General features: G+C 40.0%; 3 protein-coding genes across 5 annotated transcripts; all 3 read right to left on the reverse strand.

The window, feature by feature from the left end:
• Window positions 1–23: 23 nt before the first annotated feature.
• Window positions 24–4815, reverse strand: tmem39b (transmembrane protein 39B). The gene is made up of 9 exons (XM_073482685.1): window positions 4637–4815; window positions 3726–3928; window positions 3330–3549; window positions 3063–3146; window positions 2630–2784; window positions 1032–1365; window positions 749–936; window positions 545–665; window positions 24–401 (listed from the first exon to the last, which is right to left on the reverse strand). Exons 2-9 carry the CDS (start codon window positions 3854–3856, stop codon window positions 168–170), a joined length of 1467 nt encoding a protein of 488 aa, XP_073338786.1. The 5' UTR covers window positions 3857–3928; window positions 4637–4815; the 3' UTR covers window positions 24–167.
• Window positions 4816–5923: 1108 nt separating this feature from the next.
• On the reverse strand, window positions 5924–11423 carry LOC141010515 (KH domain-containing, RNA-binding, signal transduction-associated protein 1-like). 3 transcript variants are annotated; one of them, XR_012180188.1, is made up of 11 exons: window positions 11063–11381; window positions 10373–10500; window positions 9727–9843; window positions 9477–9623; window positions 9226–9353; window positions 8752–9013; window positions 8594–8670; window positions 8454–8515; window positions 8145–8319; window positions 6288–6349; window positions 5924–6204 (listed from the first exon to the last, which is right to left on the reverse strand). XR_012180188.1 is itself a non-coding variant. In XM_073483504.1 (9 exons), the coding sequence occupies exons 1-9, from the start codon at window positions 11226–11228 to the stop codon at window positions 8210–8212; spliced, it is 1197 nt and encodes a 398-aa protein (XP_073339605.1). In that variant the 5' UTR covers window positions 11229–11423; the 3' UTR covers window positions 7059–8209. The 3 variants fall into 3 exon arrangements, 2 of the variants coding, with proteins under 2 accessions (XP_073339605.1, XP_073339604.1); XM_073483504.1 differs by lacking the exons at window positions 5924–6204; window positions 6288–6349 and having other exon boundaries at window positions 7059–8319; window positions 11063–11423; XM_073483503.1 differs by lacking the exons at window positions 5924–6204; window positions 6288–6349 and having other exon boundaries at window positions 7059–8319; window positions 8803–9013.
• Window positions 11424–13852: 2429 nt separating this feature from the next.
• On the reverse strand, window positions 13853–16804 carry zbtb8os (zinc finger and BTB domain containing 8 opposite strand). The gene is made up of 7 exons (XM_073483793.1): window positions 16639–16804; window positions 15915–15939; window positions 15672–15793; window positions 15484–15566; window positions 15109–15161; window positions 14619–14655; window positions 13853–14413 (listed from the first exon to the last, which is right to left on the reverse strand). The coding sequence occupies exons 1-7, from the start codon at window positions 16718–16720 to the stop codon at window positions 14327–14329; spliced, it is 489 nt and encodes a 162-aa protein (XP_073339894.1). The 5' UTR covers window positions 16721–16804; the 3' UTR covers window positions 13853–14326.
• Window positions 16805–16849: the final 45 nt, after the last annotated feature.

Raw genomic sequence — 16849 nt, forward strand, 5'->3', positions numbered from 1 at the left:
ACCAAATAAAACAAAAGCAAATCTTTAAAGTAATACAAAAATATGTCTTTTTATTATGGCAGATCAGAACAAAAACGTGACACAAAATGCAGTTTGTAGAAAAAATACAGAGCTCTTAGGCATGTTTGTGTTGTTCCAAACTGAATGCGACCGATAATAACTTAAGTCTAGCTGACTTTCTGGTCTGATGAGCTGTTTGAGTACGAGTATGCCTTTCCAAGCACTATTCTGTCTCTGAGAAGCTTGAAGAAGGCGTAGTAGTTGCTGAAGAGGATCAGAGCCAGTGATATCGTCTGATGCCACTTTTCTGAACATATCAACGAGTAGAGCTGGTAGAATATCATGGCACCTTCCAGGATGATGAGTATGTTCAATATTCGTAAAGGCTTGTTGAAGAAGAACTAGGGGAGGAAAAGAGACAGGATGTTATCAGATAAAGTAGGACAGCCTTTTAAAAATACCACAGATATTTTGTAGAAAAAGACTGCATCACTGAAGGCTCTCTGAAATCTCTGGCGCCTGCTGCTAATTTAGAAACACTCACATAGAAGCGATAATGGGACACATCTGATGGGACTGCAACATTGTAGTGACCCATGGCCTTGTAGACATTCTTATTATGCTTTACCAGGACTCCCTGAGGCCACATGTACTCTTCTGTCCATCTGTACAAAGAAAGACAGCAGAGTGAGAATTGAATCAAATGGGCCCAACGCCCAGTGATAAATAAACCATGAGCATTACTTACATGTGCTGAAGAACGTTGGAGCAGAGTGAGGGGTCTACTTTCTGCCAGCAGCCTAGGTGAGCTGCAGCTTTGTGAAGCAGGTCACAGTATCGAGGTGGCAACAAATGCCTCATGAGGATCACTGACGTGCTGACTGACACCAGGATGAACAGCTCACAGGACCAGCGCTTGTCCACATACTGCGTACTCTGAAGGAAAATATAACGGCGGAAAATATTAAGACTCTGAGAAGCTTAGCAGAGTGTTAAATGATATTGACATTTAGAAAGTTGAAGTTTCTTACCTTGACAAACCAGACAGGTACAAAGGCCACATAGTAAGCACTGAGCATCGAGCTGACCAGCACCTCCTTCATCCTCCAGTTGAAGTCCATCTTCAGGTACTCCACCTCCTTGCGGATGAGGTCCGGAGAGAGGCAGCAGGCGTGGGTTGGCATGGGCTGGACGCCGTACAGCTGGCTGGTGTGCTGCTTCCACGTCTCCTTCAGCACAGTCAAGTAGTCCCTGCCCCGGCCCACGCTGCCCACCTCCTTGGAGCCGATGCTGGCGATGGGGGAGAGCGGACCTGCTCGCCGGAAGTCACAGCTCAGCCGGAAGAATGGAATATACATCCCAAATCTGAGGGGAACAACAGCTGCAATTAACTTCTACCATTACTGAAAGCCCTGTATCAACACTGCCAGGGGAAGCTGAGAGCAAACAGTCACACATTTTGTTTTTGCATTTGGCACTCTTTTGTTTTTGTTTGGGATGCACAACTTGGATATCGCTAACTGATAATTACATGCCTCTCCTGGTGGATACAATACCTGATTATTTAATATTTTTATATTTCAAAAAGTTTCATTTTTGCACACCTGAGGGTAAGAAAGACCAAGATGTCGTGAGCCAAGTTGGATGATTTAATATTCCATAGCTCTAATAAGATGTTATGATGTTAACATGTTAAGGACATTTTTCCTCTTCTCAGAACATGTTTTGCAAAGTGCTGTCAAGTTGTCTTCCTCTGAAACTGTAAAAATTGTCCAAACAGTGAATGCATTGCTTATTAGAGTTTATGTAAAAAGGGTAGGTATAACAAGCTAAAGCTTCAGCCTACACCTTTGTGGTTTGCTTCTATTTAATTGTTTCCTTCCTGTGTTCATTTGTTTTGGAAAATTGTTAAAAGGCGTCAAATACACTACTACTACTACTACTACTACTACTACTACTATTTTTGACACATGGATCTGCTCTGATGTTAAAAACCCAAATAAATATGGCTTTAAAATGAAGACAGACACTAACAGTGTACATAATTTTAGCTTGCAATTCTTTGTAAAACTGTGAGCAAAGTATCTCTCTCTTATCATTTAAAAAAAATCTCAAAAACCACATCATAAAAATGTTATCCTCTTTTGGATGACATAAATGTTGACCACCTTGTGCACGTCACTGCCTGCTAACTGTCTGCTCGGTGATACACTGGAGCCACCCATGCTGAAAATGTTTGCAAACACAGATGCCATGGATAACATTATGCAAACAACATGCACAATCAGGCCTGCCAGGAAATGAGGGGCACATCAGTCAAGCTCCATTTCAACCTGCATTAAGTTATTAATATTTAATAAACCTAATGTGTGTTTAAAGTGTTTTTTCCAATTGTTGCTCTTGACTATAATGCTCAAGAGACAACAAATGCCAAACAAAAGCAAAGATTTGAATGACAGCCTTCATCATTCAAAGCATAGAAATGTGAGGGCATGAGTGTCAATCAGACATTTCATGCACCGAGTATGACAACATTGTTACCAAAAGAACCAGAGGAAGGAGACTGTGACAGCCCTTCAGCTATTAGGCAAAAAGCTAGCTCACATTCAGACTTCCTGTGGATACTCACGGGTAGCAGAGGAAGAGCAGGCTGAGGACAGAATAGGTTCTGAAGAGGTAAATGAGGGAGCGGCACAGGCTCCAGCCTGTCAGCGTCAGCACGGCAAATCGAGCCATCACGAGAAAGATCGAATGGGGGAAGGACAATTTCCCACTCTGTGATGCCTGGGGGAGAGAAGAGGAGGGAGACAAATAGTCACATGCATTAATAATACACTATTTGCATTATAATTGTATTCAACACAGAAACACAAAGATGTATGAGAGAAACAACACACACTAAGAATTGGGTAAAAAGGAAAAACAGCAGAGTACAGTCGGTAGAAGTTTGATTTCTGACTGTATTTTTAATCCTTTATCAAATACAGTAAAATGACTTGTGCTAATTTTACATTTCACAAGCTTTGAATCTGAAAGGTAGAAGCCAAAAGTAGAATTCTTACCTCCTTAACAATTGCAGCAATTAACCTCCTTGCCAGTATGATGATTGTGAACACCAGCATGTTATAATCAATAAGGTGAAAGTTCTGTAAATAATAAGATAGATAAATGATCATTGTTACCATCTCACCCACTGCAGAAATATATGCAAATTTGGATGCAGAGTGGATCTCTGTTGTTGTTTTTTAAAAATTGCATATATTTCTATGGTGGCAGCTGAAAACCACAATAAACATGATGAGTCAATAGCTGTCCTAGTGAGTACTCACAAGGGAGGTGTGTGAGGGAGGGTGTGACGGTGGGTACCACCACACAGTCTTGTAGATGTTGACATAATGGACAAAGAGGGCAATGAGGTGGCAGAAGAAAAGATGGAGCTCGAACAGCACGTTACGATCCACGGATAACTCGGGGATCTTGCAGTGCTTCAGAGGAACCATCGTCTGCGCAGCCAGCGGGGGGCTGGACATGCATGTTCCTGAACCATTCCTGCAGACACAACAACGCCTTTTATCATAACGTGTTTCATTCTGTTATAAATTGGAATAGCTAGAGGAGGACACACCCATGTTGTGCATTCCTGCAGCCGAGATGAAGAATAAATGCTTCCTGACTGTCAGGTTGCAAAGTTAACTTCTTTACTCTCACAGGGTATCAGAGCTTACCTTGTACGAGATCGCACCCCTGTGACTGGGGAGCTGGTCGAGTGGCTGCCATTGCTGACCGAGCCTGGTTCGCTGCTTAGTGGAGGTCTGCAGTAAGTGGTACGGTTCGCCCCTCTCCTTCCACCAGCCATCGCAGACACACCCACGGCTCACTTCTTGCAGCTATGTGCCTAGTTTTATGATTTCTCTCCTTGATCTTGCACCTGTTTACAACAAGAGATCAGAGGTCAGACACACTGTGATCAGGGAGGGCTGATCTGGAATATCTGACAAATATATAATCATATTCATTAAGCAATGGGTGTAAATGATTTAAATTAGTCTGTGATATGTATCACTTAGGACAGAATCTGTGAATCAGCATTTAGTAATGACATTATACTTTGGTCATTGATTGCTTTCAACACAGGAGTGATAATTAAGGGAGTGGTGCACAGTCAGTGTCTAGTCAAACAAAACAAATACATTTGTGCAATCTGAAGCTTTTATATCCAATCAAAACACATGCAATGCCATATAGATTACATACATCTGCAAAAATTCATTCTCCCTCATAAATATTCATTACAAACAGCTAGCGTTAAACATGTTTACGCGCTGCATAACATCCCTTAATATGGTGCAAGTTTTGCGGAAGCTGGCATTACAAGCTAGCTTACTAGCTACATCATTTGCTCCCTTCTCGAGGTCAAATATCTCAAGAGAGCCGTTTCAGTCTGAGACATGAGGCTGGGGAGGAAAACAACGTGGACCCTATACAATGAGCTGCGGGCTCCAAGCTGTCCGCCAAGACCATGCTTGATTAAATACAAAGATTGAGGCCTAGGCTAACAGTACCTCTGACTAGCTAGCTAGCCAGCTAGCTTCCAAACAACCTACCAAACAGGCTAGACAAGAAAATGTTAGCTTACCAGTGGCAGTGTCTGTAGTCTGTGGTAAATGCTGCCCCGCTGCACAGATAGTAAGTTAAACGCAATAAATTTTCAGAATATTTATTGAAATGCTGCCGAGTTTTTCTCTGAAATCCGCGAAGACAGTCATTGTTGATGTGAAACTAGCCGCTGATAGATGGGGGCGCGGATATGTTAGCGACCTGTGGGAGGAGAGTCGTTTTAAAGGAACATTCCGCCGATATCCAGACAGACACAACAAGGAAGGGAAGGCAATGTGTTTTTATGACGGGTAATATACTTTTACTTTTAACATTTATGATAATTTGTAACTGCAGTTTCAACAATTGACCACTTGTTTTACACATGGCTGTTGCAGGTGCATATACTGTATCATAACATGTTTGGTGCAACTGTGCACTGAATGATGGAGTGTCTTATCCATTATTATGGAAATTGTATTATTTTGTATATTAATTAATAGTTGTATATATGAGTTTTGCTTTTGCTTGACTTAAGCTACATGGGCTATGACTTATGAACATATAAACTGGGAAAAGGCATACAATGCTTTCCCAATTGTTATAGGGCCACAAATGAATGGACAAATTTGTCGACACAGACACAGATCAGGATTTTATGGCCGTGACTGAGGGTATCAGCACTTTATCCTCTCACTGGGGCCAGCAGTGTCCCACCAAAAGCTCCAGGCACAGTAGCAACAATTCTTAACTGTGTATGAAGGCGTTGTGCGTGCAATCACCTGACAAGGAGGTGCAGTATGTAGTTTCAGACTTGACATGCTGTTACACAAAAAAGCTAATTTCACTCTATTTTCACAAATCATCAGTCTTGATTACATGGGCCGCAAAACTGGTTATTCCAGGTCTTCAAATGGCATATAGCTAACAGTCATTTGACTTGCATGTGATGTGTGTTGCATGTGAAGTGACAGGGCAGCAAGTCCAAACAAGACAACATAAGGCTGTAGTCAGAATGGGCTCCATGTGCATGTAAGAGGAGACTGAACAGTACGACTGTCTTTTACTCATTGAAACCATCCAGCTAATACAATCTATACACTTTTTCTGATCCAAACGCATGCCAAGACATTTAATATCTGTCAACCCCGGTCCTCAGAGACTCACCCTGCATGTTTTAGACGTTTCCTGGCCCTAACATACCTGATTCAAATGATCAGCCCGTTATTAACCTCTGCTTTAGTCTGATAGTGACCCCTTTTTTTCTTTTTAAAGCATGCATTTTGGGACAGGGTGATGTCCCAATTAAGTAAATAATCAAGGAACACATTTTCATAAAAAACTTTATTTTCATAAAAAGGCAGGTAAAAATGTCTTCAGTGTAAAAATATTGTAAATCTGGACACATTCATTTAAAAAAATAAAAAATTAAACATGTACTTGCTACAGCAATATTTAAGAGCAGAGCATTTTCTCAGTGACTGAGAAAGCTCTCTGCACTTTTAAAAAAAAAAAAAAGACCCCAGACAAATCCCTTCAGGGATAAAGAAGCAATCAGTCTCAGAGACTCTGCATGACCTCTGCTCTTTCCAGGAACTTTCAATGGACCTGTTAAAGACAGAAACAAGGATTTAATCATCTTAAAACAGCTGAATTAAAGATCTGTCGTCTGTGATCTCTTTTCAACTGACCTTAAATGTCTCGTAAACTGTGGTTCAATGTGTCAACTGCACCTACACAGTTGTGTGACAACCTAAGAAGAGAAACAGAAATGAGATCTTGGGACATACCAGCGCCTGCATGCATACAGTGAACAACAAACATGCAGCACTAACATTATACTACAAAAATTTCATGCAACTCAAGCTGAAGGATTTTTGTCCACCAATGGGATGTTTTAACGCTTTGAGTGCAACTAGTAATTTTCATTAATCTACATTCTACAGAAATTATCAAGATGGAAATTGTTAAGTATTGAGTGAAATGAATGGACCATTATTGGTTTTATTTGAGCAAGAGTTGCATCACAACCATTTCTGATTGTTTGGTACGGCTTATTTTGCTCGGAATAACTACAGATAGCATAATTTTGTACTTCAATGTTTTTGATATGTTTTGATGACTTGCATTACTTGATGTTTTGCACAGAAAACAATACAAAAATCTAACAAATGAGTGTTGGGGTTAGTTTTACCTTCTTGTGGCGATCTTTAGGCTTTTAGAATCCTCTCCTCTGCGATTTTTTTCTTTTATAAAAACCAGCCCGCATGACTTTGCATCAAAGTCAAGTAAGATCCCTGCAAGCTTGATTTGAAATACTGTTGAGATTCAGTTATTTCAAGTGGCTGAAGATACATTGCTCTCTTGAGAGCTTGAATAGATACACTAACTAAAGATTAATGACAATACATGTTCAAGCACTATATCAATCAAGTCAAATATGTATTTGGCAGCACATTACCTCAAGGAATGATGAGCTTTATTTGTTTTTGAAGGTGACATTACAAGTGTCATTTAGAGTAGTTTTGAAGACAGACGAAGAGGATAAGCTCATTGTCAAAACACTGCTTTTGATTTTTTTTTGTCAGGCTGACGTGTATACATACAGCTTATTCAGCGTTGGTGAGAAACCAGTGAGGACCACTTTCACAAACTGAAGGCATTCCTTTGGTACAACAAAGGCAAAATACCATGTTTAGATTGATTAAAAAGAAACTAGAAACTTTATTGAAACACGCACTGCAGAAAAACATTTTGGGATATATTTAGTAACCTATTTAGCCAAAAGGTACACAAGCATTATGCATTTTGGAGACGATACGGCTTAAAGCATACACAGTTGTCCTAAAGTTATGTACAAAATATTGAGTTGGCTGCAGCCTTTCTTACACACAATTAGGATTGTTAATCCTTCAAGCTTTACAAGAATTAGTCGATCATAGGCGATGATTTTGCATGAAATTGTACGACAGATCATGATATACCAATTGTAAAGGATGGCAAAAATAGAAACATTTTTCAAATGGATTTCAATAGTATTTTTGGAGATTATATCTTCATACAAGACTAGATTTGTATTGCAGTATTATCAAATGAAAATAGACTTTTGTTTTTAAAATCAAAACAGCTCAGGGCTGTGTTTGAGATTGCAACTAAGTCTTTTCTAGTTATAGTAAAGTTACATTGAGGTGTTATGAATAATTTTTGTGCAGTCATGAAGGACTTTTAAAAAATGCAGCCTACATGAGAGGAGGTAATCGCCACAATCACGTTTTGTCAAGAACAATTAACTGATTCGATAACCATCAAATATCACTAAAATGTCACTCTTGTTCCTTTGTTAGGTTTATGTCACTAGGACCTCAACTGCCAACTACGCAACTGAAACAAACATTAAATGGAAACAGGTATAAACAATGAAAAACCTCAATGTTTCTCCTCTGGCATTCTATGATACATCCAACAAAACGTCCCTACCGAGTTTAAAAAAACAAAAATAAAATAAAACCATAATAAAAAAAAAAGGGAGCCGACGAGAGGGAAATTACTTTTGAAAAGTTCAGAGAGTTACAATCTGAGACAGTTGCAATAGCAACTCTCTACCAGTAGCCGTTCAGTATCTTCCATATGGGTGCTCTCTGTACGATCCCTTTGGCTGCCTGGACATTGGGGCTTTGCCTCCACCGCCGGAGTTGGACCATGAGTTGTCCCAGTCATCTTGAGCTACAAAGACAGGAAAGAGAAACATCAGTTAATACTCATGGTGAGGTAGACACCAAGTCCAGTCAGTGCCCCACTAAGGTCTTTGATGAGTGCATGTGCTACATGGTAATTAGATGCCAATTTCAAAATCTTACCGTAAGGCTCATATGCTGCTTCCTGGGCCTCTCCATGTCCATAGTCATAATATTCAGTATCCCTGTAGGCAGGAAAGTGGTGTTAATACAGTACACCAATTTAAATAGTCTCAAAGTCACTCAAATTCATTTTGACTTACGCAGGTGCAGATTGCTGACTGTAGTAGTTATCATATCCCTCATAGGCAGGCTCTGCATACGATTCTTCATATGGAGGCTACAAGGAAAACAGATTGATAGTTAGACATCAAAAGCTGCGTTATGTCAACTTTGGCAACCCCGACCTGGAGGAACTTACATAGTCCTCATAGCCATCAGCTTTGGGTTGTGACCCTGAAGGAGGACCTGCCTGGTGGGACATGGCTGCAGAGGGGAGCATCCTCGGAGCTCCTGCTGCAGGAGGTCTGGAGCGGGCGGCTGAACCTCCTCTGCTAGAATTGGAGGGTGGTCCACCCCTACCCGATGGTGCGCCTCTAGGAGCATTGCCCCGTCCTAGTCCGCCACGTGGAGCGCCACCACGCATTGCTCCTCGAGGGCCACCGCGTGGCATTCCACGGCCTCTGTGGAAAGTTTGCCAGGTCGGAAAACATGATCAGCAAAACAAGAGACCAGAGAACCAAATAGCACTGCATCAAGCATACAGGTATCTGTTGTGTAAGCATCTTCGTACACGGTTTGAGTGAGAAAGTGTACATATTTAACATGCCAATTCAATGTGTTTGTTGTAATATGCTATGGTAGAAGTATTATTGCCATTGAGTCATGCTTCTACCTTGGTCCTCCAGCACCAGGTGGTCCACCTCTGCCCCGTCCGAGGTGACCACCGCGTCCCCTGCCTGAACCATCCTGGGATCCATTCAAAAAGTGAGGGTCCATGTAGGGATCGTGCTCACCAGGTTCCTAGAGACAGAAACAGTCTGTTAAGCATGGCAGTCTGGTAAGGAATTTGCCTGCACGCTTGGAACGAAAAGATGTTTCAATTACATGTTTCTGTAATTGGGATTTGCGAGGTTAGACACGCACCGGGATAAGGAACTTCTTGACCTCCTCCATGGCATGGGCCATGCGCAGATAGGCTTCGGGGATGGGTGCCATCACCTCAATGAACACATGCAGCTCCATGGCCAGGTGAGCATATTTGGCCTCACCGCCCTTCCTCAGCTCCTCCTCCTGATGAAGAAATGCAAATGGTAATCACATTAAACATCAGCAGCAGGAGTGATATGGTTTAACATTTGATCAGTCCATCAAGGAGGATTTATTCTAAACGTACCTTATTCTTGTCCCTCATGGAACCTTTACCCAGAACTGAAATCTTGGCACCTGTCTCTTCCTGAAGTCTCTTGATAGTGCTGCCCTGAGGTCCCAGAAGCTTACCAACAAAGTTGACCTGTGGGAAACATTTCAGTTAAATTGTGGCACTTTTTACTACCATCACAAGAGAAGCCAATTGCCTGTATATAAAAATGAGGGCAGGCTCAAGTACAGTCGGCCCATTTAATGGTTGTCACATTCAGCTCAAAAATTCCTCTCCGCAGTAGTTGTCTCAGCCCCCTCCATCTCATAAACTGCCGTTTTAGACTACTGCAAACTCATTCATGCAGAAACTAGCTTAGTAGGACACTGGGCGCATGACTTGACTAATTCTGGGACAGCAAGGCTAGAGGAGGTAGGGGTGATTAGATACACAGGATCAGTCGGACATGAACAACACGCTTGAGCAAACTGTTTAAATTTCAAGGCCAAGCGCTGGGGGAGATAAGTCTCATTCATTTTTAACCACAGAGTGAGAAAAAGAAAATACAGCAGTAATAGTCCCACTTAACACAGCTGACTGATCAGCCTGTGTGGCCATACCCCCTGGGAACAATAGACTGTAGTCAGATCCTGAATGCAGGGGAAGGAAAGAAAATGCTTACCCTCGGGTACTGCTTGGTAGGAATGAGTACTCGTTCTTTGAGTTTGAGATTCTTCGTTGCAAACAGATCAAGATATGTTTCCTTCTCTGGCTCTTTCTTGGTTTCACCTTTCTGGATCCTCTCGATCTCTGCAAACAAGAAATGTTTTTAAGCACGGGACATTCAGATACAATGAACAACTAGCCGAACACATCGAAACGTATATGCAGTGTTAGCCAAAATGGGAATGGTTTCAGGTGATCGTGTAGCAGCCAGGTACAACACAGCTTTGTGTTCTACAGCTTCAGTGCAATCGCAAGCGTTTGGGTCATCATCTACCATAGTCTCTGGGAGTCTCAAATGTTTTATGTACCGTGGGTATTATGATCAAAATGTACCTTGCACGAATCGAGTCGATGTGGCCCATTCAAGTCATTCAATGAGTTGTTAATAACGTCTTACTGGAAAATGCTGATTCTTGCATATACATTTTTATACATCTCGCCGAATAATTTGACTGCCTGGTGGAAATAACAAAACCCGATACGTTTTAAACAGAGAGGGTTTGACCCACATCGCTATCAACCACGTGTTTACCGCGCCATTGTTCGGGCCTCTGTCGGCCGCTCGAGACGCTAGGCCTCACACCGAGCTAACGCTAGCTACCGTTGTCTGGGTTAGCTTTGCTAAGCTAGCAAGCAATCGCATTACCTGCAGAAATAAGTTTCATGGCGTGCGTGAAGGATGAATCCAAGCTGTCCTTTTCAGCTAGGAGCTCCGGGAGGTACTTCGTGTCTTCCATTTTGATTTTCTTCTCTGCTGGGCTTGACTCTACGTCGGACTCGGATGTACTCCTTTTAGCACTCGACTGGCTCATATAGTAAGTTAACCCGGTTAACGAACGAAGCCTTGCTAGGTTCGCTGGTTCTGGTTAAAACTGCAGCTACGCAGGTAACAGCAGTGTCCGTCAAACTGTGGTCTAGACGGTGAAATTGCAAAACCGCCCGGTGTCTTGCTCTCCTCAATGGACAAAGGAGGAATGGCGCAGCTGCATTTGAGTGTGCTGGGAGGAAGGAGCACAGGAGGAGACAATGACGTCACCGCCAGAGAGCGCCGGGGTACAGGCAACAATCCCGAGGAGCGTGTTACAGCGCTCCTTCCTCCCAGTGGGAGATTAAGTAGGTCAACCAAGATACCAAGGTTTAGCTGTACCCATCCATTAAGTTATGAAAATGAAAAAGCAATTGCATGTTTTCTTTTTTTTCCCCCCAGTTATCCACCATGATCCCGTTTATAAATAATAGGAAAGATGTATCCCTTGTGTCCATCTGTTTCTTCACTTTTTGTATTAATCATGCATCTGCACCATACTGTGTGTGGAGCTGAGTATGTTTGCAGGAAATGCACCAGGGATGTGTTCCAACTATGCAACTGTAATGAATCCAAGGCCTTGGCTTAAAAGCAGAGTACCAGTTTCACCAGGATATGTGATGAAAAACAAGAAAAAAGGTTATACTTCTTCTTCTTTCAGGGTTTTTATACCCAAACACACCTCATATCAACAGGTGATAGATATGTGAATCTTTAAACAGTCCTAAATACTGAAAACTGATTGTTATACTTGATTGTTTTTAGGAGGATCATTTGTCTCTCTGTTATGCTGTGACAAACAAACTGTCCCAGCTGAACATGTAAATGACTGTAATCAATAGGCCCTATCCCTTCGGGATCAGTTGAAACAATGGTGTGATTCATTTAAAATAAGTGTGTTTGCAACTTGCAGCTTTATTAATAATATTACAAGACGCTGTACCATCAAAATGATTTTGAAGCTGTTATTGACTCAGAGAGACATAGTGAAAATGCATTTTTGTTTGCATGCATGCCGTATTTTTTCTTTTTTGTTGCTGCATATTTCACAATCAGGAACAGCAAGTGATAAACGTTTTTTTTTTTTACTGCACCACATGGCATTCACACCTTTCCCTGAAGATAAACCGCAAGTTCTTTAATTAAAAGTGACTACTGCATCAGCTTCTAATATCCTTCCGACTGTGGGGTTTTTATGTCTCCCGCTATTTCATTGTCCAAAACAACAGAACTCGTATCTGCTCATTTCTTTTATTATAAAATGTGACGCTGCACATAACACCACAATTTCCTTTCCAAGCCAAATTATATTTTCAGAAAGTACACTTTTTGCAATTTCTGTAACATCAAATATCCTCACCACATTGTTGCTGTGTGCTCTGATCATGATGAACCCATCTGTCCTCAGGTTAATCCAGCGCCTCACATCCATAAAAAAGGTTCTTGTCTCTCGACCAACATTGAAGCATTTCTATCTTTATTTATTGATATACTTTCTACAGCTTAATTTAATATGATTTTCTATTATTATGCCCTGTAACATCAGCCAGCTGGCAACGGGTCTATTAAGTCAAAACCTGACAAATGAACCTTAAAACATCATTGAAACAGTCCAGGTCCCATCTTGGGAGTCGCAATGGGTATTACAGACAATAGCAGCTTTAATCCAATTGTCACTCACAACACAGTTTTGTTGCATAACCTGAAGAACTAGAACCTCATGTGTCACACTAATCGCTGTTATGCGGTGCATTGTATATGAACTTGGTCAATGACAATAAAGATGACTCTTTTAGCCATAACTGTTATAAATGTCAAAAATACTGCTGCCTGCACCTCCCTTCACTTAGCCATCATCTTACATTTAGTTGTATGGTCTGTTTAAATGTACTGTAGGCATTATTTATTCAGAACAGTTGTGAGAAACTGTCCAGGTTTGTTCAGTCAGTATAAAACAAAAGACACAAGCCCAGACATGACCATCCTTTTATCTAACACACAAGTGTTTTGCAAAATCTACTCATCTTGCATTTGACTGACTGCGCATGATTAACTGTGATCAAACAAAAGGCCAGAAAGTGGAATACGGGATTAATGAGCTATAATTGAATTAATTTCTTCAGAGCAAAACACTTGATGAATTATACCACGAACTGTTGAACAACCAGCATCAACACATCAACCATTTTCTCTTAATTCACACACAACATGAAGCACCAAACAAACTACACAAGAAAATACCACCTATTTGACTTTAGAATATATCATATTTCTATGAAGGCAGACTGGTTTTGTCATCGAAATCAGTTTGACAGTCAGCCATACACTATAAAAGAAGATCCCTTGCTATGTTGAGTCCACAATTTTGGATTTAGTGCCCTGGGAAATGTAGAAATCAACAAATGAATCCAAATCAAGCAAATATTTTATCAAAAATAATGCAAACTCTACACTCTACAGGTGTGTGTGTGTCGCCAGGCTTAAACAGAGAGAAGAGTCAGTGTATGATTGTTACTAATATAATGCTGTGTTGAAGTCAAAGTGAATGGGTTATGGTTGTATTTCATGATGTTTGCTGTGTAATTCTAAATTTTGTATATTGTATAAATAAAGTGAGACTTTATCTGTAAGTACCAGCAATCATTTATTCAATTCCTCAGAAGAAATATAAACGTCTGTTGATTTATTTACAATGATTAATAAGGCGCCAACACAACATCAAAATGTATGATAAATAAGATTCTTTAAAAGCATTTCAAGTAAAACTGGGTTGATGAATGTATTACAATCAAGTTCTATTATTTAAATGCATTTCCCTGCATATAATCCTGGACGTCTCATTTACATGTAAGGTTTTTGAAATAATGCAACTCATAATGTCAATATAGTATCAAATCATATATAATCTGTCAGAGAGCTCTTTCATTGTACTGTGTGCACACATAACCATAAGAAACGCTTCTGTTAGTGAGAAGTTCAGCCGACTGTAGAAAACCTGATTTTACAAGTCAGTAATCAGTGTCTTAGATAAAAGGCCTCTTAAATTGGCCATGTAGAAATTCCAGTTCATTGAACCAGGAGTGCGGGCTTCATCTGGAAGTATCCTTAGATATCAACAATGGCAAATATCTCTGGTTTTTCTTTATCGTGGATCTGCATTGCAGAATATGTGATGGCTTTCACCTCAGTCCCCTGAATTAAACAACAAAGGATACAACACTTAGAATCAACACACTACAATTATGTAACTTATTTATTTGACTTAATTCTGTTTGAAAAAAAAAAGAGAAAAGCCTTGTTTCATAATTGTGTTGGACAGATTTATATTATGAGAAAACAATCTTTATAATGAATTTGATAATTCTTCAGATTCTTTGAGCAAGCTTTACCAGCTTACCTGTGGATGCTTTGGCAGAGAGAATTCTTCACCCCAACTTAAATAAAAAAAAGAAAAATTTGCATATGAGGAGAAGTTTAGGAGCGATAAATACAATACCAAAATTAGATTAGATTAGATGCCTCAAGATGATATCAAAAAGTGTAGTAATTGCAAATACTTCTATACACTAAAGATTAATATATATATATATAAATACACAGAAGCAAGAGATAGGGGTCTTTCTCTCTAAGAGTTATGTGGGCCTGTGGCTTGTATAGTTTTAAGGGCTATAATTCTCTGTCTCTACTGAGACGGAAAGCTTTTGAAGAGCGAGTCTTCACTCTTCTTTAATTGGTACAAGCAAATGTCTTGGCCCCTCAACGCATTTCTGGCTTACAACATTTTTGATATACAAAGAATCATTTTAGGACAACTTAGGTTTTCAACATATAATCATCCCTCCTCTGCTATAATCTTCATGTTCTTGTGAAGAGGTACCCAAACTTACCCAATGGAGCGGATCTTGAAGTGCATCCTGTCTATGTGCAAGACCTTGATCTCCTATTGGATACACAAGACATATAATTGTGTCAGGAGAATAATAAAGGACAAGGAATAGTCAATACATTTTTTTTTTACATAGACTGTCCATAAGGGAAACACTTGACCTTGTCCATTATAAGAAAAAGCACACATAGAAAGTCAATCATGTGGGGTATACAGAAGTGGGCATCAGGTCAACTACACAAAGTAAACACCAAGCTCCACATAAAACTGTTTCTTCCCGGTGCAACACCAGCATACGTCCCCTGAATGTTTTTTTTTAAACAATATGCAAAAAATATCCTGGACTCTATAACTGACTGCTGACTAATATACTCACCCTGGGAACAAAGAAGAGGTCTGCACTAAACTTGTATAACCAGTCATCTAGGAAGTGGAAAAGGAGAGACTCCAGATCATCACCTTTCAGAAAGCGAAAAAGTATACAGAGTTTAGTTTCAGTCATCTGGAAGCAGAATAACTGATACTGGCGTAGAAAAGGTTGATTTGACCCATCTGTGCTCTCACCCTCTGATTCCACGTCAACAGTATCTAGCGGTTCCACCGTCTCTGTGTCTGTCATGTAGCCGAACATGCCCATGGCACACTGCTCGAAGGCTTCCTCCAGAGAGTCTCCCCAGGAGTGAATTCTTGTAAGAGAGCAGAAAATGTACAAATGATGACAACTGAACAGCATTGAAATGTGAAATCTGACAGAAACAATTTGGAAAGTTTTTTTTTAAAAATTTTTTTGTAAAAGAAGACACTCACTGTACATCTGCTGTATGATCAAGGTCTGTAAAAGTAAAACACAAGGTGGCATTATGAGCCAGGGCATGTAAAAAGTACCTTTAAGTCATACTTTATTGGGTTAAAATATTACTTTGGTAAAAGAAAAAGTCACCTGTACCTATAGTACTTGAGTAAAAACAAATTTGTTATTAGATCTGTTATTAAATGTACTAAAGTATCAAAAGTGCAGGGTCAAAGTAAAAAATATGCAAATATTTACATGTTTACTATTGATTACCATTTTTCTGATTATCAGAATCAGTGTTTTTTTTTAATCTCGTCTATTTAAATGTTACTTTGTCCCTGGTTGAACCATGTAATCTACAAGTAACTAGTTACTAAAGTTATCAAATAAATGTTACAAGTTATGTACCTCAAAATTGTACTTAAGTATAGTATTTGAGTGCAGGTACTTAGTTACATCCCATCAATGGGCAGATGTAAGACCTATATGATAATTCATAGACTATGTATGTGATATTCCAGTTAATGAATAAACAGTTTCATTTAATTAGCGCATGAACATAACGTTAGCTAGTTAGCTGATGTTGTAGACTGTGACAGAGTTTCTAACAACTAAACAAGTAAATTTCCCCGATGTGGGATGAAGAAAAAGTCTAAAGTCTAAAGTCTATCGCTGTTTTCATAAGTTAAAGTAAACAAGCTAAGCTAGCAGCACTATTCATCATAACTTGAGACTTACATTCGTATTTCTTGTTAATTGGCGGGTACTTTGCCTTGACAGCTTCCTGTGCCGGTGTCAGGTCTAACGCACGATCGTCCATTGTCTCTGTAACTTAATTAAATGTTTTAAAAGATCAAATCGGATGTTTAACATGTCAGTCTGTTGCAAACGGTGAGCAACATCAACATGGCATGAGCAGGAAGTGGACTTCCGGAAGTAGTAATGTGTT

Source organism: Pagrus major, chromosome 16, assembly GCF_040436345.1.
Source record: "Pagrus major chromosome 16, Pma_NU_1.0".
NCBI lineage: Eukaryota > Metazoa > Chordata > Actinopteri > Spariformes > Sparidae > Pagrus > Pagrus major.

What these genes read in the sequence shown, in the direction of transcription:
- LOC141010515 (XM_073483504.1), bottom strand. Translation starts at nt 11,228, where the DNA reads ATGAGCCAGTCGAGTGCTAAAAGGAGTACATCCGAGTCCGACGTAGAG. An exon ending in CCATGAGGGACAAGAATAAG is followed by an intron (nt 9,624 to 9,726) that starts GTACGTTTAGAA and finishes TTTCTTCATCAG; the next exon opens with GAGGAGGAGCTGAGGAAGGG. An exon ending in CTGATGGCTATGAGGACTAT is followed by an intron (nt 8,671 to 8,751) that starts GTAAGTTCCTCC and finishes TTTTCCTTGTAG; the next exon opens with CCTCCATATGAAGAATCGTA.
- zbtb8os (XM_073483793.1), bottom strand. Translation starts at nt 16,720, where the DNA reads ATGGACGATCGTGCGTTAGACCTGACACCGGCACAGGAAGCTGTCAAG. An exon ending in AATTAACAAGAAATACGAAT is followed by an intron (nt 15,940 to 16,638) that starts GTAAGTCTCAAG and finishes TTACTTTTACAG; the next exon opens with ACCTTGATCATACAGCAGAT. An exon ending in CTCTGCCAAAGCATCCACAG is followed by an intron (nt 14,414 to 14,618) that starts GTAAGCTGGTAA and finishes TGTTTAATTCAG; the next exon opens with GGGACTGAGGTGAAAGCCAT.
- tmem39b (XM_073482685.1), bottom strand. Translation starts at nt 3,856, where the DNA reads ATGGCTGGTGGAAGGAGAGGGGCGAACCGTACCACTTACTGCAGACCT. An exon ending in TTGCTGCAATTGTTAAGGAG is followed by an intron (nt 2,785 to 3,062) that starts GTAAGAATTCTA and finishes TCTCTCCCCCAG; the next exon opens with GCATCACAGAGTGGGAAATT. An exon ending in TACCTGTCTGGTTTGTCAAG is followed by an intron (nt 937 to 1,031) that starts GTAAGAAACTTC and finishes ATTTTCCTTCAG; the next exon opens with AGTACGCAGTATGTGGACAA.